This window comes from Arvicanthis niloticus, chromosome X (genome assembly GCF_011762505.2).
Source record: "Arvicanthis niloticus isolate mArvNil1 chromosome X, mArvNil1.pat.X, whole genome shotgun sequence".
Classification (NCBI taxonomy): Eukaryota; Metazoa; Chordata; class Mammalia; order Rodentia; family Muridae; genus Arvicanthis; species Arvicanthis niloticus.
This window is the reverse complement of record NC_047679.1, coordinates 97,742,547-97,769,801: the sequence shown is the minus strand read 5'-3', so window position 1 is coordinate 97,769,801 and position 27,255 is coordinate 97,742,547. Positions and strand designations below refer to the sequence as shown.

At 39.4% G+C, this 27,255-nt stretch overlaps 1 protein-coding gene across 1 annotated transcript in view; it reads right to left on the bottom strand.

The window, feature by feature from the left end:
* The window catches only part of Il13ra1 (interleukin 13 receptor subunit alpha 1), a 59,993-nt gene that overhangs the window by 14,966 nt on the left and 17,772 nt on the right, over positions 1–27,255 (bottom strand). Inside the window, exons 3-10 of the mRNA XM_034485736.2 lie at positions 26,270–26,408; positions 23,014–23,134; positions 14,923–15,107; positions 12,283–12,428; positions 7,668–7,715; positions 7,255–7,387; positions 4,201–4,297; positions 625–709 (exon numbers count right to left, since the gene is read on the bottom strand). Of these exons, the coding sequence (XP_034341627.1) occupies positions 625–709; positions 4,201–4,297; positions 7,255–7,387; positions 7,668–7,715; positions 12,283–12,428; positions 14,923–15,107; positions 23,014–23,134; positions 26,270–26,408 (954 nt within the window). The remainder of the gene's footprint in view (positions 1–624; positions 710–4,200; positions 4,298–7,254; positions 7,388–7,667; positions 7,716–12,282; positions 12,429–14,922; positions 15,108–23,013; positions 23,135–26,269; positions 26,409–27,255) is intronic.

Genomic DNA, 27,255 nt, shown 5'->3' with positions numbered 1-27,255 from the left:
GGTTTGAAATGTCAGCATCCACTTAAAAAACTGTGCATGGCTGCTGGTGCATGTAACCCCAGTGCTGTGGAGGGCAGGGACATAGGGATCACTTGCTGCCCATCAGCCTCACTACAGGTTGAGCGAGGACCATTTTGGCAAAGGAATAAGGCACACAGTATCCCCTCAACATCCTCTTCTGACTTCAATGTGTATAATCGCCCCCAACATATAATATACACACAATATCCTATTTGAAGAATTGTGATTCATGCCGAAATATGATAAACCTTGAAGACAGGATGCTAAATAAAACAAGTCAAACTCAAAAAGGCAAATATTGCGTGAGATTCCATATAAACGATATAATCTAGAATAGCCAAACGTACAGAATAGTGGCTGCCAGGGGGAAGGGATGAGAGAACAGGAAGTTTGAGTTTGGTGAGGTACAATTTCCCTTAAGGATGATGAACAAGTTCTAGAAGTAGATACTGATAGTGGTTGTAAAACATGGAAAATGCATTGAAGGCTACTGAACTATCTACTTAAGATGATTAGAATACTCAGTTTCATGTTATGTATACTTTACCATTAGTTTTCAAAATCTCATATCCTATTTCAATCCCCCATGGAGGCAGTGCTTACCATGGTATCATCATTCTGGTCTCCAAACATTTCTTTAAAAATCTTGCCAGGATCAGGAATTGGAGGAAATATAATAATCTTAAGCCTTAAGAAAAAAAAAGATACTTTTTTAGATATAACCTTTTAGCGCATTGGAGTCTTTCACATAAATATAGCTATATTAAAATAGGAATCCAAAATTCACAGTACACGGGGGGTGGGGGGGTGGAGGGTTACATGACTTTGATCCCAGCACTCAGAGAGGCAGGCAGATCTCTGTGAGTTTGGGGCTAGCCTTGTGTACAGAGCAAGTTCCAGGACAGCCAGGACTGTTACACAGAGAAACCCGGTCTCAGCAAATAATGTCACAACACACAAGTCACTTTTAGTAAGTTACCTTTCGTAATGAGGACATCGTAAAATAAATCTTTAAATGGCTATGGGAAATCAGTGTCATAAGAGTACCAAGTCTGGATGGAAATGAGGTACCAACTTAAACAAATTACTTATAGCACTTAAAAAATAATGGAAGCCAAGCATGGTGATAAACATCCCAGCACTCAGAAGGCAGAGGTAGGTGGATAGATGTAAATTAAAGGCTAGTCAGGTCTATGTAGTGAACTCCAGAACAGCCATGTCTACATAGTGAGACTATGTCTCTAAAATAAAATAAAATAAAAATAATGGTGATAATTGTAGCAAACAAGAAGTTTGCTTTTTATAATTTAGAGATTAAAAAAAATATACAGCTGAGTCTAGAGGCCCAGACTATAATCTTGGCTGCTCAGGAGCTTGAGGCAGGAAGGTTTCAAGTTCAAAGTCTAAAGTAACTTAGATCCTGTCTTAAAAAGTAAGAAATAGGTCAGGGATATGGCTTTGTGGTTAGAGTGCTTGCCTATAGTATGTGCAAGGGCTTAGACTCAATGCTCAGCACTGCTAAAAACAAAATCTCTTGAGGTTTTTTTTGGAGGGGTGATTCATTTGTTTTGTGTTTAAACAGCATCTCATGTGGCTTAAAATGTCCACAAACTTGGTATGCAGCTAGGGCTGACCTTGAACTATTTTGCCTCTTCCTGCCAAGTACTAGGCTTACAGATATGTACTACTTCACACAGCCAGAATCTGTTCATTTTTTTTTCCTTTATTACTTCTCTCCCATGTTTTCTTTAACCCCAGTGATGCACATGCCCCTTCCTCTTCAGCCCTCAACCTCTCAAGGTGTCTCCAGGTGTACCCCACCATTCAGTCTTTTGTCCTCTTGTATTTTCATCTAAGTGTTTGCTTTAGTCATTGTAATGCCCAAAGACAAGTCTCTGCATGTTATCTCTCCCTTAGAGATCTTCCTTAAATTCCAGGTCCACTGGAATTATATAGTTGTCTACTGTATGCATCTATTTAGATAATTACTAGGTATCTATAACAATTAGTTAACAACTGAAATCCTTCCCTTTCTCTCAAAGGTAGCTGTGCTTGCAGTTCCTTCCATCTCAGAAAATGTCATTGACTCTCAGCTGTTCAAAACCCAAAACTGAGATCATCCATTTCCCTCATACTTCCATCAGCAAGTCTTGATAATTTGGGCTTTCAAAATATATCCCACATCTATCTAACCATTTCGTCCTTTGTTCATGACTAACCTTCTAGTATATATTGCTTTCAATGGGTCTTGTGTTGAATGCCTTTAATCCCAGCACTCAGGAGGCAGAGGCAAATGGGTCTCTGTGAGTTCGAGGCCGGCCTAATCTACATAAAGAATCCCAGGCCACCCAAGGCAATATAGTGAGACCCTGTCTCAAAACAAAAGAAAACAACCAAAATACAAACAGACTACTTTCATCCTTCTTGCCAAACATTAATGCCCTCTAACTAACACACTTGCTTCCATTCTTGTGCAAACCACGTCTTTAATGGTGACATGATTCTATACCTAACAGTATACTAGATCACACAAGTCCTCTACTTTGTGTGACTATTCCAAGGTCTCTATCATGTCTAGGATTAAAAATGTCAGTTCCTTGTCATGCCCTACCTAGAGCTATCTGCCAGCTTCTTCAGCCTCAACTCTGGCCACTCTCCCTTACCCTGTCTCTTCCAGCCACATATGATAAGCTCACATCAGCACTTGAGCCTTTTTCCTTGGTCTAGACAAATATCTGAATAACTTGTGCCTTTATTTTGTGAATCTCTCTTCAAATAATGGGGTTCTTGGAAGGAACTTCCCTGGCCACCATATGTGAAATGAGTCTTCTCTCATAGCCAACCTGACTTCCTGCTATGCGTGTGCTCTATCCCTTCTAAACATATAGATGAGGACTGTGTTCCATTCACTGTCCATAAGGCTGGCACTTTGAACAGTAGCTAGCATATAAATAGATATATAACATATAATGTTGAGATAATGCTGAAACATTGGTTCTGGGTTCAGATCAACTGTTTTTTCCAATCTTTAGTGTTTCCTGCAAGAGCAATCACTGTCTCTATACTGGTAAAGAAAAATAAAACATCCTTTCTCTTTTTTGACAGTCAGCCTCACAGAGCTGAAGGAGGCCTTTAGTTTAGTGTGTAGCTGAGAATTAAACTCTTGCTTCTCCTTGCCCCCACCTCCAAGTTGTTCAGATCACAGGTGTGCACCACCCTACTCTTCAATAAAAGCACCCCTAAGAATAAGTAGTATATGTTAGTGATAATCTGGTAGAATTCTCTTGCCACCGGAATTAACTCTAAAGTCATTTCGATAGCAATAGATTTCATTTCTTATTTTCTTTTTCTTTGTTGGTGCTTGAAATTGAACCAGAGACTCAAACATGCTATGTATCCTACCACTGAGCTTCACTCCCAGACCAACTTATTTTTTTAATTGTGCTTAAAGTTTGAGGGGCAGGGCACACATGTGAGTGAACATGTAATTGTGTACATAAGAGACGTCAGACGACAATGTTGTGGAAATGGTTATTTCCTAAAACATTCACATGGTTTCCAGGGATGAAACTTATATCACCAAGATTATTCCTTTACCCATTGAGATATCTTGCTACGTGCCTAAAGCCCCTATTTCTAAAAGGTTATTCCGGGAGCTGGTGAGGTGGCCCAGCGATTAAAAGCACTGTCTGCTCTTCTAGAGGTCCTGAGTTCAATTCCCAGCAACCACATGGTGGCTCACAACCATCTATAATGGGATCTGATTCTCTCTTCTGGTGTGCTTGAAGACAGCTACAGTGCACTCATATACATAAAATAAACAATTCTTTAAAAAAAATAGAAGCTCATTGCAAGAGTTACCAACTAACTGTTGATAAGCGAGGTACTGAAAAGAATCAATGAACACAACACACTGTCTATTTTTAGCAATGTTAAATATTTACACAAGGAGCCATGCCTGCACAGTGCTGTGGGAAACTCACTTGATGCTTTCTTTACCGCAAAAGGAGCACACCAATGCTCTGCCTGTCAATTTCAGCAAAAGTCACATATGATGACAATTGTGCAAGAAACTGGGAGGCAAACACAATAGGAATGAAGAATAATAGGCATGAAGAGTAACAGGCATAGCACCAAAGTTAGCAGGAACTGAGAAGTGTACCTGGATGGGTGACTTACCTTTTCAGGTAAAAAAGGAGGATTATGATTGCCACTGCGACGAAGACTGGAATGATGAGTAACGTGGTGGTGTACAAGGTGGCGTTCTGCTCCTTACCTACAGAATAGAAAGCAAGCATAGAGAGGTGAGAACTAAAAACACTTGTGTGTGTGTGTGTGTGTGTGTGTGTGTGTGTGTGTGTGTGATAAATCAGGCAACAGTTCTACTTACTAGTGAGATCACAGATATTTGTTTCCTATGCCTCAAACCATTTTTCCCCAAACTCTTCAGTTATCCTCTAATAGTTGGAAAAATTGTCCTGTTCTGGTGCCTGAGATTTCTAGATGAGTGAACACCTTAAGGATTGTTTGCAATCAGGGCATCTTAATTTGTTTTAGACTGTATTAAATAAAAGATTTTATATCTATTCACAGTGGCAGTCCTTCCTTACTCTTTACTTAAAGATGTATTATTGTACTCTCTTACTGCCCACTACTGCTTACTTAAGTAAATCCTAACAAGTACCATCATTATGATTCCTAAAGAGTGCCTCCCCAATGTATCTGGTACCATATCAAGTACTGTGACATGCTTATCTCTGAGCTATTCTATCTGTTATACAATATTATTTCAGCTCTATTCAGGAGATAAGGCTTGGGCAGGCCTAAAATATAGACCTGTCTAATTAAAATTTCAGCTTTCTACAGCTAACATATAGAAGGCTATTTATCCATTTCTATGTTCATATTTCCCACAAGGGCACATGGGTGTTTTGAAAGCATCATCAGGGCCTAATGTCCTTGTTTTAGGGAGCTTCTAAAATGACCCCAAATGATTCCTGCCTCCTAATGATCATACTCCTATATAATTCCCCCTCTTGACATGGGTTACACTAATTGACTTGCTTCTAAATAACAAAAATAGAACCAGTGATGATCTTTTATTTCCAAGATAGATGATGATGGACTATGGTTTTCACAAGGCGTTCTCTTACATACCCTTTCTTGCTAGGATTGCTCAATTGAGGAAGGAGACACCTACCATCTCCTAGTTTCTCCAGGTAAGGAGAATAACATGGTTTAGGTAGATCCCTCCCAAGGTTGCATCAGGGGTGTAAGTGTTACTGCAATCTCATCTAAGCCAAAGACTTGATGGAGGCTAGAGAGTCCACTAGAGAGTCCACTTCTAGGTGTAACAAAGGCGGGGGGGAAGAGATTACATGATTCCTAAACAGTGTCTCCCCAATGTATCTGGAACCATATCAAGTACTCTGACAGATTTCTATGTCAGAAAGGAGCCATGTGGAGTGGCCGAAGTGGACAAGGAAATAAAAAGTATATTTGTATTAGTTTCCTACTGCAGCAGATTATAGATACTTGAAAAAAAGTTTTCTCTTACAGTCCTGGAGGTGAGAAGTTCAAACTCAAGATACTGCCAAGGAAGGCCATGCTCCCTCTGAAGGCTCTAGAAAATAATCTCTCACCTTTACTCAGCTTCTGGTGGCTCCTACAATCTTTGGAATTTCTTGGTTGTGACTACCTTATTCCAGTATCTTCATCTGATCTTCGCCCTAGTATTTCTCTATGTAATCTCTTCTTTTTCCCCTTTGGAACACCTAAAAGTGGACTCTTTAGCCTCTGTCAAGCCTTTGGCTTAGATGAGATTGCAGTAACACTTATACCCCTGATGCAACCTTGGGAGGCATCTACCTAAACCATATTATTCTCCTTACCTAGGGAAACTAGGAGATGGTAGGTGTCTGCTATTGTAAGCTGTTAAACTTTGTTTCATTTGTTTGTTTTTCTGTATTTTTTTCCTTGAGACAGTGTCTCACACAGTAGCCCAGGCTGATCCACCATGCAGCCATGGCTGGTCTCAAAACTTATGCCAATTATCCTGTCTCGATCTCCTGAATATTGGAATTACAGGTATTAGCGACCATTCCTAGATAATATGTTGGTGTGCTTTGCTATGCAACAACAGATAAATAATGCAACCATGCCTGACACACAGCTTATTCGGTCTCTTGTTGAATACGGAATTATATTATGCAAAAACTCATTTCTGGCTACTTTTAACAGTTGTTAAAGGCTTATTTTGATTCTATATTGCCCCTAGTGGCCACCAAAAGAAAAGCAATAAGAACTCAACAGTTAAGCCTTCTCAAGGTAACTTGAGATTCTTCCACATACTCATTAGCCTTTCACCTTTCAAGACAGATTCCAGTCAGCCATTGTGTCTCCCAGGATGTGATGCTCACCACACAGATTGAAAAAGGGGTTGCCACATACTTTGTGTGTTTGTGTGGTTACACGTGCAAATGTTCGTGTACGTACAAACCAGAGTTAAAGTCAGATGCCTTTCTACTACTTTTGTTGTTGTTGTTTGTTTTTAGTTTTTTGAGACAGAGTGTTTTCTGTGTAGTCCTGGCTGTCCTGGAACTTGTTCTGTAAACCAGGCTGGCCTCCAAAGTACAGATCTGCCTGCCTCTGCCTCTGCCTCCCAAGCGCTAGGATTAAAGGTATGTACCACCACCACCCAGCTTTTCTTTTACCTTTTTTCCCCCACCCTGAAACACCATCGTAACCTGTGAGCTGCACCAGTACTGCTATCCAATATTGCACATGCATTTTCTCTGGCACCCCACTCCACAATTCAGACAGGTAGCTCTCCCATCTTATTTTGAACATGGCTTGCTCAGTATAGCCACTATCTTCATTTTCAAACCTACATTCAGGCTTACCTCTATTAATACCATCCAGCTCACTGCTACTATCCTGAGTCCATTAACCAGCATACAGGACAGTGATGCTTGCTTTCTGTGTTTTTGTTTGCCTTGCTGATAAAGATGGGGATGGATCAGAGGTGAAGATAACACCCTGTGGAACTAACTGTATGTTGTCTATTAACCCTAGCAGTTTTAACAGCAATGAAATGGAAAAGAAATGTTTATTTTCAAAAAACAACGGGGGCATTCAAAAAAGAAAGGCAGCCCCTTTCCCAATCTATTTTATGTTTCAACTTAGTTTCTAGTCATCAGTGTTTTATGCTGTAATGACATTGTATTCTCTTACCTATATTCAGTGCTTCGCTCCAATCACTCCACAGGCCGTTGTCATCAAAGCATAACTTGTTTGTTTTGACTCTTACTCTGACTGTGTAGACAGTGTCAGCAAGAACGCCAGGGAATAGGAAACAACTTGCACCCTTAGGTATAAAATGCACACAAATATTACCAGTTTATTTCCTTTAGCTCTGCTGTTGAATTATAACATAAATATTGGCCAAATTCTGTGTGGGCTTAAGCTTTGAATTGCAACTCCGATTATCTGACTTTTGATTCCCAAAAAGCATTGGTGATAGCCTATAGAACAAAACAGTTTTCTTTTCACCACACCAAGCATTTCAAATTTACCCCATGCCTGACCTGTCCCACCCCCAGTTAGTTGGTGTTCAAGCCCAAATGGCCAAAGCTGAATTGACTGACCTCCATGTCTCTATCAGATTCGGAATCCTGGCATTTGTCGTCTTCAAACTTGAAAAAAAAAGTTCCAAATTAAAAAAAAAAAAGGTTTATGTTATGTCTTTAGACATTTCTAACAAGCTTTCCTTGCATCCTATTAAAAGACCATGTGGACTGAAGCGATATCTCAGCACCTAAGAGCACATGCTGCTCTTCCAGAGGACCTGAGCTTGAGTCCAAGCACCCAGCAGGTCATAACCACTATAACTCCACTTCCAGGAAAAAGGATATAAATTTGAGTTTTTTTCAAACATAGCAAAAAATTAATCAAGCAAAAAATGTTGCTTAGTCTTAATAGTCAAACTTCTGCCAAAGAAATATTTTTAATTTTTTTAAATGTTTTAGTTTGTGTGCAGAGCTGTTTTGCCTGAATGTGTGTCTGTGTGAGGATGGTTGTATCCCCTGCAACTGGAGTTACAGACAGTTATGAGCTCTGGTGCTGGGAACTAAATCTTTGGGATCCTCTTTTGGAAGAGCAGACAGTGCTCTTAACCACTGAGCTAGCTCTCCAGCCCTTAAGCAAAAATCTTAATCCCAAACTTGTGTCTTTAACTACTGGATACCACCTTAGTACTCCTCTTAATAGTAGTAACTACCATTGGCAACTGTCTAGAATGTGCTACAAAGATATTTCTCTAAGGGCTTCTGATGAATAGCTAATAATAACCCATGAAATTAGTATTATTGGAAACCACATTTTTGAGAAACCAAGGCTAAAGAAACATTAAGTAACTTTCACACAGCTTATAAGTCAGTGTGACCTCAAAGGTCAGTCTCTGTATCTTCAACTTGGATTAAGATTACTTATACAAATCATCATTAAATAAGGACTGGGTCTATAGCTTGGCAATAGAACACTTGTCTAGTATGCTTGAGGTCTTAGGTTCAATCCCCAGTAGTTAAAAAAACACTAAAGTCTTGTTGAATTAAGTTATATAAGTGCCACATATACAACATATATATTATATATATACATATTAACATATACAATAATATATTTTATTATGTTATACAAATATATAATTACAATATATAATTATGTTATACAAATATTGTATTGTGTATGTATTATATTATATTGATAACATCTTATAATATCATATTATACATATATAATATATAAGATATATAATGTTTACATATGTATACATATATATAAAACTTCTGAACTACCCATTTACCATGGATGTTATACACATAAATTGGACTATAGTGTACTTGGAATTATTCTGTTTATGTGTTTGAGTTTAATTCTTTTTTAAAGCAGATGTTCACCAGCTGCTTCCTCCCTAAATGTCACCAGCTCCTTGTGTGCTAATTCGGAGCTTTGCTGATTAGACTCTTTTTTCTTTCTGAAAGACTACTTAAGGAGTTGTTTGTTGGAATTGCAGCTTGGGTGATGGGTAAACTGGATTATGAACTTGTATGATCACACTGGGGTATAGTCAGATATATATAGCTTAGAACAGTATTGTGAATAAGGTAGGAATTGTTTTCCCTGAAAACTGTCTACTTGGTGCTCTGTGTCCTTGTTTTCCTCCTCTCAATTGTATTAGCAGCTACTGATCCATATATGATGATTTACAGTAGAACGAGATCAAATCACGATGATTTGCTGACTTTGACATCTGTATGTTTGGGAAATGGGCCAGGAAAGAAGTGACATCAGTCTGCAGCTTGATCTCTCAAGAGGCACTTGACACTTGTGATTTCTCAGCAAGCAGGCCAGTGGTTCCAGAAATAGGACACCAACACCACCTGCATGGCCTTTTCTCTGCCTCTATATGAATGAACTAATAAAACAATAGTCTTTCCTCATCCTGCTGGCCTTTAGCTCTTCAAAAATGCTGGTATGGAACATCTAGTGAATGCCACTGAGTTCTAAAATAAGTAGTGGTATGTTGTAGTCTTTGATCTATATTTAAAAGTTCCTCTGACAGGGGCTGAAGAGATGGCTTAGCCATTAAGAGCACTGACTGTTCTTCCTAAGGAGTTGAGTTCAATTCCCAGAAACCACATGGCAACTCACAATTACACACCTTTAATTCCAGCACTCTGGAGGCAGAGGCAAAGGCAGGCAGATCCCTGAGTTCAAGGCTAGTCTGATCTATGGAGCACTGACTGTTCTTCCTAAGGAGTTGAGTTCAATTCCCAGAAACCACATGGCAACTCACAATTACACACCTTTAATTCCAGCACTCTGGAGGCAGAGGCAAAGGCAGGCAGATCCCTGAGTTCAAGGCTAGTCTGATCTATGGAGTGAGTTCCAGGACAGTCAGGGCTACACAGAGAAATTCTGTCTCAAAAGAAAAAAACCCCCCAAAACAAAAACATAAAACAAAAAAAACCCACCACAAGAAAAACAAAAAGCAAACACAATGAGACTTTTGCTTAAATCCTTTTTAGTTTTTATTTTATGCACGAACATTTTGCCTGCATGTATGCTACATGGTGCCTGCAAAGGCCAGAAGATGGCATTGAATCACTAGAGCTAGAATTATAGCCATATGGGTTCTGAGAATCAAACCTAAGCCTTCCAGAAAACCAGCCAGTGCTCTTAACCACTAAGCCATCTCTCCAGCCCCTTTCGCTTAAATCCTGATTCTATCTTTTACCAAAAAATATGGCCTTAGGGGTAACTACAATTACAACGATCAAATAACATGACATAATAGATCCCTGGGCTTGGGTTTCTAATTAAGAGATTAGTGATTTCTAAATAAGAGTATTAAGAGAAAGTACTTACTAAAATATACCTACTAAACAGTCACCATTCTGAACACATAAGTTGTTGCTAGTACCAAGAACAGAACAAAGTCGACACTAACTGATGCCTGCTGTGTACTTTCAGTGGAGAGAAGAGGCATAAGGGTGATCAGGATTGAAATGGCAGCATAACTGAGGGGCTAAATGAGTCAAGAAAAGAAGTACATGTCTCTACAGTTCACACAGACACACCAGGGTAGAGTCCAGTCTGGAGTGATTAAAATACTCACTTTGTTGTCAATCTAAACATCCCCTCCCCAACACAGACATCATTTCACTTTGCATGGAGATACCATGCTTTCTAACACTAACAATAGCTGTATATGACTACACAGTTTCATCTGCAAATACCTGGAAGGGCTCTGTTCTACTGTGGAGCAGGGCACTCCCTGAGGAGGTCTAGAATGTCAACGTTAACTTATTTTACTAACTATTTTAAGCGCTCCATGATGAGCTAAAACAACTAGACCCAGAAAGTTTATCCATGTGCAAGATACTGGGTTCCTTTAAAAACCAATGTAAGGTACTTTAATATGGAACATCTACAGTAACAGGGCAGGGAGCAAATAAAAGTGAGTGGTACACGCTCTGTGGTCTCAAGGTGCCACCTTATGGAAATAAACACCTAGAATTGTCTGATTTCAAATCTGCACCCAAAACAGATTTTAGTTATTACATTTAGTATGTGTGTTTGTGTATGTGTGTGTATACATGTGTGTTCATGTACACACGTGTGCTCATGTACATATAGGCATATGACTGCTATGGCACATTTGTAGAGGAAAACTTGCAGGAGTCAGTTCTCTCCTTCTACCCATGTGCGTCCCAGAGACTGAACTCTGGTCATCAGGCTTGGCTGTAAACCTCTTTATCCACTGAACTATCACACCAGCTGACACCACTTCTCCCAATTAAAATGTAGTAAGCAAAGAAACAAAATCTCACAAGAATCTATGAAGTATAAAATGAACAATGGGACTGATGCCCTAAGGTTACACCATATTCTGGTGAAGGCCCCACAGAGACTTCTAATTTTTGGGTTTCACATTGGTTTTTGGACAGCAGACATATGTGTAATCCAACAAACTCTGACTGTTCCAATTTGACTGCATTCCTTGCTACAAACTCCATGAAAACCATATGGTCTTTCCTAGGCCTCTACACACCTGCATGATTTTATCTCTGTCTATTGTGTAGACATCTTTCCTACCGTATTTTGGCCATACCTGCCCACTCTGTCTTCACATTGCACATTTCAAGCTCATTCTGAACTCTGGGTTTTGTTTTGTTGTTTTAAGCTGCTGTCCCTTCTGACCCCAGTTCCCCATATAGGTAGCAAGCTCCTGCTTAGCATTCTGTTCTCACATCCGATGTCATTATTTCCTGTGACTTCCCTAACTCATTATTTCCTCAAGCCCTTCTTCTAGTCATTCTACTTACCAGCCCACTTGATTTTTGTCATCATATGCACACTGAGAAATCAGTTTATACTTACCTGTTTTCTAATTGGCAATCTTTGTGAAGAAAAAAAAGAAAGAGAAACATGTTTGTCAGCTGTCACTGTCTAATAGCTGTAGCGAGAGAATGCATCTACGACATGGCAGACAATGGCAATATTTTAAGTAATGTAAACCCTGCAGCCAATACCACTATAAACCATCAAAATTTGCAACATGTCTTATTTTTTAAAAAAATTATCATTATTATCTCTTACAAATGTTAAGAGCTACTCCTTATTATTATTTTAATGTGAGAAGTTAAAGTGAAAGAAAATACTCCAAGAAAAAAAGAACTATGATCTAACAAAACCTACCTCCAAAGTATTATATAGTTTGGTACTATTGACTTCTACTTTATAAGATAAGCATCTGCTACTAAAATTCTGTGGATTCTTCCACTGCACAAGTAAGGCACCATTTTTGAGGAGAAGATGTTTAATATGTGGAGGACCAGGTTTCACTGAAAGATAGAAGAAAGCAAATTAGTTTCTACATGTTTATTTAATTACATGTATATAAGATGTAATTATATATGTAAACTCGATAATGAAGGTTCACAAAGTTAAATCAAAATAGGGCTGATGGCTTTTAATGGCTTCACATGATCTGATATAGAGTTTGAGAATTTCTGATTAGCTACAATTAGCAGGGGAAGTGTATTTAAATCTGCCCAGTAAAATGGATTTCAGGAGAGTCTTTGGGGTTATCTGGTAAATGACATGAACTCTGATCTGAGTATAGTCAGAAACTGATCAATGTAGAATCAGGACATCTAGCTACCACAGAGAATAAAGAAGAGGCTTTCTTAGATCCAGATGTGCTTCCTACACATGGGCAACAAATTATGAGGTATAAGAAGCTTCTGTAGCTCCCCCTCACCAATGATAATTCAAGACCACAATTTTAAAAGTACCCCGGTCTCTATTACAAGCCATACCATAGCTGTGCTTTAAGCAAAACAAGCCAATACAAAAAAGTACTATGCTTCTACTCATGTGAAATGCTATAGTAGCTATAGTCAAAGAAACAGAAAACAGAAAGGTACTGCCAAGGGCTGTGGGGGAAGCAGAATTAATGTTTACTATGTAACTACATAGAATTTCACTTTTGCATGGTGAAAAACTCGTAGATGTCAGGTGGTGGTGGCACACACCTTTAATCCTAGCACTCAGGAGGCAGAGGCAGACAGATCTCTGAGTTGGAGGCCAGCTGGGACTACAGAATGAGTTGCAGGCCAGCCAGAAATACACAGAGAAACTGTGTCTCATGAAAACAAACAACAAAAACAGAAAAAGAAAGATCTGTAGAGGTCTGCTGTACAACAATATTAATATACTTAATGCTACCGTACTTACAACCCCAATTAAGGATAAAATATTTTTGAATGTATCAGCTGGGCCAGTTTATTTTGCAGAGGTTAACAATACTTAAGAATAAAGAACAGAAGATAATGGGCAATTAGCAGAAAACATGTAGAAGTCATCTTCTTGACATGAAAAATTATTCTTTATATCACCATTAATTCCAGAAAGAACAGTAATAATAAACCTTGAAACACTACTTAAGATAGTTTGCCAAACAAGCAAAAGGAAAATGAAGGGCTTTGCTTCAGCCAATTCCATGTGATAAACTATCCTGACATCATTCTCTTGGCCTACAAGCTAGGCTGTCTTTGGTCCCCCGATACAGTTGACTTCCAAGACTATCTGGAGAAATGATAAGCAGTGTTCTGCTTACAGATTTAGAGAAGCCTTTGTCAAACGATGCCTCTTTTTTCTATAAATCATCTACTTGGCATTTAGTCAGAATCTGAGCTGCATGTAGGTTACTGCAACAACCAAACCAATACACTGACATTATTTATACAACATTGTTTTAGATACCTCATGTCCTTTGGCTCTTATGACATGTCAAAGGAGACTATATACTTCATTTTACAAATAAGGAAGCACTCAAAAAGAGTTTATGTGCCCTGACAAGAGGGGGTACTAGGTCTTCGCCTTGATATTTGTTGTTCAAGTTGAAGCCTTTTGCTGGTTAAGTGTCTGTCAACTTGACACAAACTAAAGTCACCTGGGAAGAGGGAACTCAATTGACAAAGCACATCTATCAGATAGACCTGCAAGCCTGTCTGTAGGGCACTTTGTTGATGAATGATTGATGTAGGAGGACCCAGCTCACTGTGAGCAGTGCCACCTCTGAGTAGGCTGAGCAAGCCATAAGGAGAAAGCCAGTAATCAGCCTTCATCCACGGTCCTTGCTTCAGTTTCTCCCTTTGGGTTCCTGCCTTACGATTCCTTCAATGATGGGCTGTGGCATGGAAATGTAAAGAGAAATAAATCCTTTCCTTCCCAAGTTGTTTTTGACAAGTGTTTGATTAAAGAAACAGAGAAAGCAAACTAACACACCAACGCTCGGACAATCCAGTCAGATATGGCTGTCCTAGATGTTGTGACTGACAATACATGTACCACATGGAGTTCAATGTTGTGGATCTGGTGGTGAGAATAGAGTTTAGCAGCAGAGCATAGTTTAGCATTCTCTGAGTTCTAAATTCAGTCCTCAGCATTACTAGAAGAATTCTAGTAATACTCCTGGGGATATCGGATCTCATCAAAACCTTTTCTAGCCAAAAGATTAGTCAGGGACCAATTAGCATCTCCTCCAGAGTATCAAAGTGAAAAGAGATCTTCGAGTGAGACAGCCCAGGTTCCAATCTTGGCTGTACAACTGATTGTCCTGTAAGTCAACAAGAAGACTGTGTGCAGTACTCATGTTCCAGAAGTACCATTTCCAAGCTTGCTTCTTAAAGCATCTATCAAAGAAAAGCTTATGTGAATGCAGTCTCTTGTTTGGGAAGATCTTAAGACTAAAAATCATCATCTTCAACTATTTGTTTTAACGATTCGAAAGACCTGGTATCTATGCTGTCCAAGAGGATTTTGGAAACTTACCAAAGGAAGTTGAAGACACTATTTTGCAAGATGGTCTAATTTTCCCAGTATTATCCTTGACCATTATTTGAATGTTCTCTTGTTCAAAACCAGATTCCACTCTAGTCAGTTTAAAGGAACAAGCAATGTGTTGACCTTCTCTATAGATGTTTTCACATTGAAGACTTTTCCCCAGGCTGCTGTACCTACAAGATAAAATGAGACAACATTCTATTATTTTGAACAAGGTCAAGAAGCAAGGGTAGTCATTTTTTTTATGGCTGAAAGAAATGTCCATGAAAAGAAATACCTTATTGCAAGGCATGCTAGTTGTTTTTAAAAGCCCATTTTCTAGTGTGCATCATTTCATATTCTAGAGGAAAAGACCATTCTTTGTTGATAGGTATTAGTATTCACAATAGCCATGGACAATGGAATCCTGACCTTCCTCTTCTGTATGAGGGGAAAAGGTTCTGAAGCCAGGATGAGAAGTTTTATACCTTCTGGAAATGCATATATACTGAAACCCAGTGGTTCCCCTCTGCTCTGTTCTGCCTGTTCTTTCTTTACCTTCCTAGTTTGTCTCCCTCTTTCTTCCCTGTTCCCAGGGGTAGAAGAGTCACTGACATCCTTCTCTACTTCTGTTGTGTGTGTGTATGTATGTATCCATATGTATGTGAGCAGATATGGATGCAGAGGCAAGAGGGTGTTTTTCTCAATTGCTCTCCACTTTGTGAGACAGGGTCTCTCACTAAAGTAGGAGTTTTGGTTACATTTACTGACCAGCTCCAGGAATCCTTCCATCTTCTCCACCCCAATATTAAGATTAAAGGCATACACCACTGCATCCAGCTTTTTTTTTTTTAAAAAAAATATCTATGCTAAGTATCTAAATGCAAACCCTCATGCTTACAAAGTAAGCAGTGTACTGATGAAGCTGTCTCCTTGGCAACTCCCCTTCTCTATTTCTAATTCCTTTGTCCACTCATTCTCAATTTGTCACCCCTATCCTTCCACTTTAATTTGAATTCTGGAGAATCTGACCATTTACCTCAGAATTCTTCCCAGAGAATTTTTTACTCCCGACAGTGTCTCACTATATAGGTCTGGCTGCCTTGGAAATCACTCTGTAGACCAGACTGGACTGTACAGAGATTTACCTGCCTCTGCCTCCTGAGTGCTGTGATTAAAGGCATCTGCTACCATGCTGCCCATCCCAGATTTCTAACTATCCCATTTGAGTGTTTCATTCTCCCCACTTGCCTCAGAGTCATTGTCTGAAAACACCATATATACCCTTCTCCCCACACACCCACACTGATCTGCCATTTCTGTCAGTTTTTGCATTTCTACCACTCAGAACTCATTTTCTTATGGTCCTTAGATACTTTGAAATGACCTCTCTCCCTCTCCCTCTCACCAAATTCTGTTTGCCAGATTTGCTTAGAGTCTTATCTTCTGTAATATTCCCACTGGCCACCCCTCGAATTCATGATCTCACTGTTGCAGACTTCATATTTGACCTTCATGACCTTCATTTTTTAATGTCCTCCCATTACTGCCAGATCAGCATTCATTAAAATTAATTGAGCTGCTAAGATTGGAGCTGTTAGGGTCACACTCCTTCCAATACAAAGCTACCCTGTTGGGACACATAATGGCTTCCTAAGTACCCCCTCTACTGTCTAGCATTCATAAGTGGTACTACTGGCACCCTAAATCTAATTCACCTATACACACACCTTCACCAATGACCATGAGCACCTAGCCAATGAATAGTATTCATTAAATATTCTCCCTCCCCCCTCTTTCTCTCTCCACCTCCTCTCTCCCTGTCTCTCTTTGTCTCTTCCTTCAAGTCTGTCCCCCTCTCCTCTTTTTTCTCATATCAGCTATCAGAGACTTCTGGTTTTTAGGAACTAGTACAAGACAGTGTTAAGTCTTATATCATCTGCCACAACTGGAACTGTGCAGATTCTGCAGAAAAGGGAGAGATTTTTAATAAAGAACGGAGAGTCCCAAATCCTTGACCTGTTACCTCAACATTATCTGTAGTTTTTCCTGATCTCAGGAATCAGAGCTCTGACAGAAATGCACATCTTGTTGAAAATCAGGTTTTTTTTTTTTTTAAATGAAGATGTATTTATTTATTCCTGAAAACACTACAAAGAAGTGTTCTGCTACAGAAAATGTCTTTCATTTCTCTGTGTTGTTGTTTTTGAGACACAGGGTCTTAAAAAAGACTAGAGTATCTTCAAACTCACCATGTAGTCAAAGATTAACTTAAACTCCTGGCATCCTCCACCCTCCACCTCCAAAGTGCTGGGATTATAAGCATGAACCGTCATGATCATCTAACCGCACAAAACCTTTCCTCTTAGTTGTAAGTCTCTATGGATCATAAAAGAGAACTTTTAAAAATTAAGTTGCTGTCATGAGTACTTTGGGGATTAGACAGTCCTGGAATGTCTTCCACCCAAAACAGAAACTAAAGCTACTAATGACATTTTTCTTACATAACAAAAGCTTGTGATTAATGTGCCTTTGAAAAGACAATGAAAGGAACTCCTGCCATGCACAGTCATTTAGTTTCATCATTCATTTTGTCTCTTTGACAGTCCATAGATACTCGTGGACTCTGAAGATGACTGATGTAGAGGGAAACATCCCTAAAATTTACTGAGCTGCTAGACTGGAGCTCTTTAGGTCAGGGCCCTTCCAAAGCAAACTATCCTGCACTGCTCTGGGTTTGCAAACAATGATTTTGAATTTAAAAAAATGACTCCTTATTTTCTGGCTGGGGATTAGGGGAAAAGTTTGGCATTTTGTACAATGTGATGTACACTGGTACCTAAGCTATTCTTGGTGTTTGCTAGTCAATACCACATCTGGATTCCCTTGCATTTGGGGTTCTAATTAAAAAAGGGGAGAAGGAAGAATGAGCTGGATGCCAATTCCATGTGGTAGAAGAAGAGAGCAGCACTGGGTGCTGACATTGCCTGTAAGGGAATACAAATAACTAACAAATACCAGTATGTACAGATGTCACAAATTGCCATACTGACCAAGAGTTACCATTCCAATCACTTCATAGAACAGCCCTCAACAATCTTCAGAAGTATTATCACTATCCCCATTTTACAGATGATATGCCCAAGGCAAAGAGATAATTAAGACTCATTTCTAGTAAGGATTTGAACACACACACACACACACAGCATAGCACTAGAATGAAGAATTTGTGAGATAGTGAGAAGAGAAGCCATGGGGCAACATTGTACAAAAGAAAGGTACCATCCAGGTAAAGTCACTTGTGACCTCTGGAACTGCCTAGTGAGACAGAGTCCCTGAGATTTTAATTACATTTAAATTAAATTGCAAACAGTCTGTGGTGGTTTGAATGAGAATGGTCCCTCCCTATAGGCTCATAAATTTGAATGCTTGGTCCCCAGATTTTCAAGCAGTTTGGGAAGGACTAGGAGGTGTGGCCTTGTTGGAGGAGGTATGTCACTGGGAATGGACTTTGAAGGTTGACAACCCACACCATTCCCAGTGAGCTTTCTTTCTGTCTCATAGTCATGGATCATGTGTGAGCTTTTAGCTACTATTCTAGCACAATGCCTGTCTGCCAGCTGCCATGTTCCCCACCATGAGAGTCATGGACTCTAACCCTCTGGAACTGTTAGCCTCAGAATTAAACACTTCATATTATAAGTTGTCTTGGTCATGGAATCTTAGCATAGCAATAGAAAAGTAACTAAGACACAGTCATACATTACATCTCCTGTTTATATTATGGAAAGAACCACTGCCAAACAGCCAGCTCTGGAAATACTTTGGCAAAGAAGTAGAATCCTTGATACATGACCCTCGAGTAACAGTGAACCACTAATTTCCAGATCACTTCTTGAGCCATGTCCAATTATAGATTTTTGCTCTGCCAAAAGGTATCAACATGGGTCTGAATGCCAACTAAAACACTGTCTGCTCTCAACCTTGACAAGAGCCTGCATCACCCCAGAGAAGAATGCTTCTCCAAGTTAATCCCAAGGAGACATTGTTTGAATGGTTTGTATTGGGATTTGGTTTATGCCAGTGTATCTCCAGGGAATGAGACACTTCCCTATTTTTTCTCTTCTTTTACTAGATCTTCAAGGACAAGTTCACCCCACCTATAACAGCTGGATTGTTTTCCTTCATAGTCTGTCATGGATTGAGGTAGTCTTTTTAAATTCTCTTTCTAGTTCCCTCCTATGGGCATATTTCTAAAGGAATTCCCTGTGTTTCTAATCATAATAACTCTGGGGTTAGAAGCATAATAAACACAGGCATGCTACTAATTCCTATGGTATCTTTAAAGCCTGTAGTTACAGCTCTCCACAGATTTCATTGTTGCACAGAGCCAGGAGACTCCTAAAGGATTATTCTGTTTCTCTGCTGTCAAGTTTCGGGAGCCAGATGTATTCAATTGTTCATTTTTGCTCCTGTACTATATTGATGTTGTGTTGCTTATACTTCTTAGTCCTCACCCTCTCCCTGAATGTTCTCTAGTTTTGGATCGTATTAAGAATTTCACAACTGATTTATTGAATGCCTACCTCATGTGTCAAGTACTGGGAAAAACACAAAAACAAAGACCCTGTTCTCAAAGGAGATTGCCGCCTGGAGAAGGGAACTACCAGTAAGTAAACAGGAAATGATGACACACTGTGCAGAGTACTGTGTCGCACAAAAGTACTATTGGGGATATGTCTCCAGACTTGAGAATTCAAAGAAGATTTTCTGAAGAGGAAATTGCATCTGAGCTGAGCTGAGGACAAGTGAGAGGCATCAGATGAAAGGGCAAGGTGTAAGCTGTACGAGAAAGCCAAATACTCATAGCATTCTGTGTAAATATCCCTGTGTAAATAGCAATACTGTGTGTATTGAAGTCAGTGTAAAGAATGGAAATAAATTCAATATAGGATATAAGAGGGGCAAAGGTCCAAGAAGGATGAGACAGGCTAGCCAGGTGATAAGGGTGTTGTCTGTTATGTTAAAGACCTTTGCCATAACTGTACAAGAGAGCCACAGGAGCCCTAAGAAAAGGTGTTTCAATAGGTAGCAAGAGTGAGCAAGTAAAACTGCAAAACATCCAATGAGAACTTTTACATGGGGATGGGGGTTTGGATAAAGCCAAACCTTCAGAATGGATCACATGACTTTAGGTGCCACCTGGCTTTACCGGTGCTGTGTCTCAAACTCATCAGGCCGAGCCTCTCACCCAACGGAGAAGAGAGTGACTGCAACTCCCCAGGACATTTAGGAAGGATTTAGTTCAACAATTCATGTGATTTGAGGAGACTGACATATCAAACCTGGTTTATACAAATGCACTGTATACAAACATATTGATATATCACATAGTAGCACATAAATATGCATAATTTGTATGTATCATTTTAAAATAAATTTAATGAAAAAAATATGGGGATTTTGCCCTCTGTCCATGATCTGCCCATGAATGTTTTAATATAGTACAACTATTTTCCATGATGTCATCAGGCAAAATGGTCACTGCATGATGACTTTTTTTTTCTTTTTGTAAGGTCCCATGTATGTGTTTTACCACTGAGTCACAGCCACAACTTGACATTCCAGGACATCTACCTTCAGAAGTCCTAGAGAGGGCCCCAGACTTGCCTTTCTCTCAGAACTTTCTCTCAGAACTCTCTTATCAAACAAGACAACAAGGCCATGCAAAGGACAGACTCCCAAGACTAGATTCCCTTCTCCATCCAGCTGTCATGGTGCCTCGATATATTTGCCCTAGTTAGATTGTTTTTGTTTTTGCCAATTTTCTGTAAACCTAAACATATCCAGAAAGAGGGAATCTCAATTGAGGAATTGCTTCCATAAGATTGGTTTGTGGGTGATCTGTGAGGCATTTTCTCCATTAATGACTGGTGTGAAAAAGCCCAGGTCATTGTGGATGATACCACCCCTGGGCATATGGTCCTGGGCTGTGTAAAAAGGCTAACTGAGTACACCAGGGAGACCAAGCAAGTAAGCAGCACTCCTCCATTGCCTCTGCTTCAGTCTCTACCTTCAGGTTCCTACTTGAGTTCCAGATCTGCCTTTCCTCCAAGATGGACTATAAACTGTAGGTTGAAATAAACCCTTTCATTCTATAGCTGCTTTTTATCATTTTTATATGGAAATGGAGAGAGAACCAGATGAATACAATCATCACAACTGATAAGCGGGGGTAGAAGAGGGTGGGTACAGCAGGGCTATAAGAGCCCATGACAACCAATTGTACATTTCAAAGACTGAAAATTAGTTTGAAGGCTGTCAGTACACAGAAATAACAATATTTGAGAAGAGTGATGTGGTAATTATTATAACTTGGTCATTGTACAATGTATATATGAACCAAATTACAATGCAGTATTCTACAAATATGTACAAATTTAGCATTTTTAAAAATTATTAAGTATAACCATAAAGTCTCCAGGGCCTTTATAAAGAGTAAATAGACCAAAATTTAAAAATCCCCCAATTTTAGCCAGGCATGATGATACAGGAGTATCTCCACAGTTTAAGGCCTGCCCAGGATACACAGTGAGTTCCAGGCCAGCATAAGCTACAGCACGAGAACCTGTTTCATAAACACAGAAAGGACTGCATTCTTAATTCCTTATATGTATATAAATACATAAATGGTTCTCAGAGGAATTGTGATGCTTTTTTAAAAGCTGATTTTATATGATATATGCTGTAGAATTCCATTCCATTTCAGTGGCATTCTTGAAATAACAAGATTATGGAGCTGGAGGACAGATTCGTGAATGGTTGCCAGAGGTTAGAGACCTAGAAGAGGGATATGATAAAGAAGATGGGCTGTAGGAGATGGAAAGGGCAACTTGGGGGAACTGGGTAGCGATGGAGCCATGCGACAAAGCTGCACAGAATGCTACACACAGATACATATGAACATACATATAAAACTACTGTCATGCAACTAAGATTGTAGATTGTGCCAATACCAATTTTCTGGTTTTGATATTGCCTTAGAGTTTACCACTGAGAGCAAAGGAGTGACAAGAATATTGGGGTCTTCCCAGATACATGTTGCAATATTGTCTGAATGGGCTTTTAAAAATAGGAAGTTTTTTTAAGTAGATGCATTTTCTATTCAACTGTCTATTCTTCTTGTGGTGTTTTGGTAGTTTGCTTTTTGATTCTTTTCCTTTTTTGTTTCATTTTGTTTGAGCAGTAGACATTTCTTTCCCTTCTATAGTTTTAAATTTTCTCAATATATTCATTTATAGGTATTTATTTATTTATTTATTTATTTATTTATTTATTCATTTATTTAGTGAGAGATATACAGGTCATAGTGCATGTGAGGATCAGAGAACAGCCTACAGAAATTACCACATGGGCCCCAGAGATCAAATCCTGATCCCCAGACTTGGAAGCAAGTGTCTTTACCTGCTGGGTCATTTCAATGGCTCATTTCTTTTCTTTTTCCTTTTTTTAGAGCAAACTTTAGGTTGCCATGGCAACCAATGGGGTTAATTATGAATTATCTATCTACTGCCTCCATAGAAAAGAGTAGGCTGAAGCTGAGTATGTAGCTCAGTGGGAGAACACTTTCCTAGCATTTACAAGGTGCTCGTGGTAGGTTGTTTTTGAGATAGGGTCTCTCTACAGAGTTCTGGCTGTTCTGATGCTTGCTATGTAGACTAGACTGGTTTCAAACTCACAGACATCTGCCTGTCTCAGCCTTCCAAGTCCTGGATTTAAAGGTGTGAACTACCATGCTCCAGCCAAAGCCGAGTTTTATCCCCACTATCACATATAAAAAATAGGCTGCTCAAAGCCAAGCTTGGGGGCACATGCCTTTAATCCCAGGGCTAAGGAGACAGAGGTAGGTGGCTCTCTGTGAATTCAAGGCCAGCCTGGTCTACAAAACCAGTCCAGGACAGCCAGGGCTATTATGCAGAGAAACCTTGTCTCAAAAGAAAATAACTGTTCTTTTTTTTAAACAAGGTTAAATCCAAAGGCTCCCAACACAACCAAAATCAGTATTCCAGTTAACCTGTTGTGTGTGCAATACATACTCACCAATAGTAAAGAGTATAGTTTGTGTCAGGGCTTGTATTCTTTCCAGGAAGCCAGGAACACTTCATATAACTCAGGTCGTGCCAAATGCACTGGAGATCAGTCACAGCAGACTCAGGATCACCTAGAAGATCCAGGCAAAAGTCTTTGTCATAGAAAACAGTCAAAAACCTAAATCCTAATCTCACACTCATTTCACCAGAAGTCACCCAGGACAGTGAAAATACAAACGTAATTGTTCACAGCTTTCTTTCTTACCTTTTTATACAGAGAGAGCATCTTTTGTATCTCTAAAGGAACCTTACTCTTCTTTTGTTGTTGTTGTTTTTGTTTTTAAAGATATTTTTATTTATTTTATGTATGTGAGTACACTGTCACTCTCTCAGTCACACAAGAAGAGAGCATCAGATCCCATTAAGGATGGTTGTGAGCCACCATGTGGTTGCTGGGAATTGAACTCAGGACCTCTGGAGGAGCAGTCAGTGCTCTTAACTACTGAGCCATCTCTCTAGCCCAGTACCTTGGTACTGAGAGAATGGTTAAAAGTCATATAATATTTCAATCCTATGCAATGCCTACAAAATAACTAAATGAATGTAAAAATGCAAACCCCTGTGTTTTGTCATTTTAATATTTATTTTAATTAAAATATAATTATATCACTCTACTTCCCTTTCCTTTCTCCAATAGCCCCTGTCTCCCTCACTTCCTCTCAAGTTGATGGCCCTTTTTCCTTTGGTTATTATTGTTAAATAAATACACATATGTATGTGTAAGTATATGAATACAACCAGCTAAGTCTGTTTTTGTTGCTTGCATACATATGATTTCAGGGCTGAATACTTGATATTGTATGTCTGCATATGGGTCATGTACCTATGAGTACATGTTGCTGCAGAAGTCAGAAGCATCCAATACCTGGAGCTGGAGTTACAGATTGCTGTGCGCAACCTGACATGGATACTTGGAACCTAACTAGGGTCCTGTGGAAGAGGCAAGCCTTTTATAAAGACACAGTTTACTTTTCTATCTTCTCATCAAGGGAAATTCTATGGGAACATAAGCACAACTTAAGATTTAATAGCTATTTGTTGTCTGCTGTGGTTGTAGGGGCTCCTCTTCCCAGACCTCTCTTTTCTGATATTGTTTTCTAAGTAGCCTAGGATGGTCTGGAACTTGTCATGTAGCATAGACTGGCTTTGAACTTGTAACCTTCCTGCCTCATCCTCCTGAATACTGAGATTAGAGGTGTGTATCACCAAGATGACCGTCTTTATCTTTTGTTAACTCTTTGTTTGGCTGGCTCAATCTCCTGGCTTCAAACAATTCTTCCCATCTCAGCCTCACTTGTAGATGTGACTACAGGCATATGCCGCCACACCTGGCCTGAAATCCTCTTGATGTGACATATCTTTTGATAAAGATTTCACTTATCATGCCTCCACACTAATCCAATGCCTATGTTTAAAATGTCAGCATTTTGCTGTCATGCTCCTTGAAAGAATACTCCACTGAGCATCACAAACTATTTATGTCATAATATAATTTCTTTTCAGTTTTAAGCTCCTAAAACATACAAATATAGTAGGCCAAGCTGGTTTAAATCATAATCTCAGTCTCCTCACTGTTGCGGCCTGAGCTAGCCCACATTTGGGGGCCAAAATGTCTCAGACCGTTCTGTCAATGTTGGAACCCACACTGCCGAAAGCCTTGGGGACTCAACTGTTAGAGCCCGCACTGCCCTAAGCTGTTCCAGTCTTCGGGTCAGGGTTCAGCAAGAGAGAGAGAGTGAGGACGGACTTGAAGAATGGAGACCAGACAGAGTGTGATTCAATCCCGTTTATTCTTCAGTCTTTCTTCCTAGTCCAAGTCCCAAGTCTTGAGTTCCTAGTGCCTCCAAGTTCCAAGTTCTTTCTCCAAGTGCTAAGTGCCTGATACTTAATAATTCTTCTTCCGAGTTCTCTAGTCCAAGTGTCTTCTTCTTCAATGCCTAATTCCTACTCCAAGTTGTACTCTTTTCTTCTGTCTGCCTCTCGCCTTTTATATGTCTCACTTCTAAGCCAGTCCTTTAAGTCACACCCTTAGGTCTTATCTCTAAATCTGATCTCTAAGTCATGCCCTTAAGTCTAAATCACAGCTTTAAGTCTCACATACCCAAGGGAAGATCCTGGGTATCTAAAACAAGATGTTATCAGAGTGTGCTCAGCTGTTGCAGGCTATTGTAATCACATCTCTTGTCAGGGTATATGGCTCAAGATGGCTGCAAGGATGATAGCTGCCTTCTGTTGGTTCCCCACACCTCACAGTCCTAAATTTTATACCTTTAGAAGCAGTACTTCATATGTTCTTTTGATCAATGAAAAGCAGAGAGGCTTGAAGAACAAGCCATGAAGTGCTAAGATTTGGAAGTTGGAGGTAAAGCCTGGCCCTGCCTAACAAAGGGCCAAGATAATATGAAAAAATAAAATGTGCTAAGTATTTATTGTAATCCTCTCAATGACCATAAGAAGCAGGCACTCTCATCTTATAGATGAGGAATGTAGTTGGGGGCGGGAGCTGCAATAAACAAATAAAGGTCACACAATTAGTAGCTTGGCAGAGCTGGGATTTAAACTTTGGTAGCTGGTGTCTGGTAGCCTTGCTTTTCATTAACATAGAATTTTCATTTCACTCCTCCCTGTGCATAAGAGGCAGAAGGACTGTCACTGAAGTGGTACTAGAGGACAATGATCCTCAGCACCCAAGAGCTTTTCTTTTGACTAGTCATGTACTCAGGCTAGACCATCATGATTATTCTTAATACCAAACTAATTTTCATATATCATGAATCAGACAGTACTATAGATTCCCTAAAAGCACTGGGCTTGAAGACCTAGAACAAGTCAATTCATCTTCCCTCTATCATGAAACATATCAGGGAGGGTAACGACGCATGCCTTACTTAGTTCAGATAAGTGGGTAAGGCACATTTTAGGGAGGAAGAGAGGGAGAGAGGAAGGGAGGGGGAGTTTGTGTGTTCATTTTTCAAATTATAAATGAAAGCATTCTAACTATGTAGATACCATTATTACTCAAATTCTCTGTGAGCAACTTGAAGAAGCAACATCCTCAAATGTATCAGCATCTAGCACAGGTACTAACACTTATTTGACTCAGTAAAACATTGAGAATAAAATGAACTCATGACCAGTGACTGTGAGGACACTGAGCAACTGGGTTTACTCTTGAACTACCAAAGGAGAACATTTTTATCTGTTACCTTCAGGGGGTGAGATGCACTTTTTCACCAAAGGGCTAGGCTTTTCACTTTCATTGGCACTACACTGGGACCCCACTTGCAGACAGATTTTCTCATTCAGGGGTAATTCCTCTTTACGACGAGTTTCAGGAGCAATTTTCTGAGAGTAGGAAGTTAAAAAAATAAAAAGAAAAGAGTAACTTCTACAGAAAACAAAAAAGGCACTTAAATAACAGTCTTAGCAGACCCAAATGTTTAAGAAAAATGATCAGTTCTTAAACGGCCTATGTGAGTGATGTTGAGGGAGTTGTTCCACTCTTCTGTCATACCTGTAGACATTCAGTAGTGTCTCAGTCCTGGTTTTGGTTGTCATAACTTTGAAGCAGAGAAGCAAGACACTACTGACATTTAATGGATACAGGCCAGGAATGATACTTGGCATCCTATAATGAACAGGTTAGCCCACCCTCCCACCCTATTCCTACAAAAAATAATTAGCCTACTAATAAATTATTAGCCTGCATCAGGCACTAATAGTACCACTTACCACTGAAAAATTCTAGTGTAGATAAAGACAAAATTCCCACATCTGAAAGTAAAACTATTATAAGATTTACTTAAAGCTAATATCAACTTTCTGCAAGCAAACTGAAAGGAAACAGTTATTAAAATTCCATCAAGATCAAGGTTAAAAATATGTCACATCAAAACTCCAGTCATCACGGAGATCTCTGGAGAAGAAGGTCCAAAGGGACACTTTATTAAGTACTTTTTTATGGTGTCTGAGTAAGCTTCAAGGGTTGCTAAATATACACTTCCACACTTCATCTGGAACACAGATAAGGAAGCTTTGTGGAACCACAGAGGCCCCAGACATCTCAGATCAGACACCAGAAATCTACGACTAAATCACAAATCTGCTTGTTATGACTCAGACCAAAGTTATTACGGTCTCTGTAGGAAATTAACATTTCCAGAGGTGAGAGGAATAATTTAGAATGAAGCTG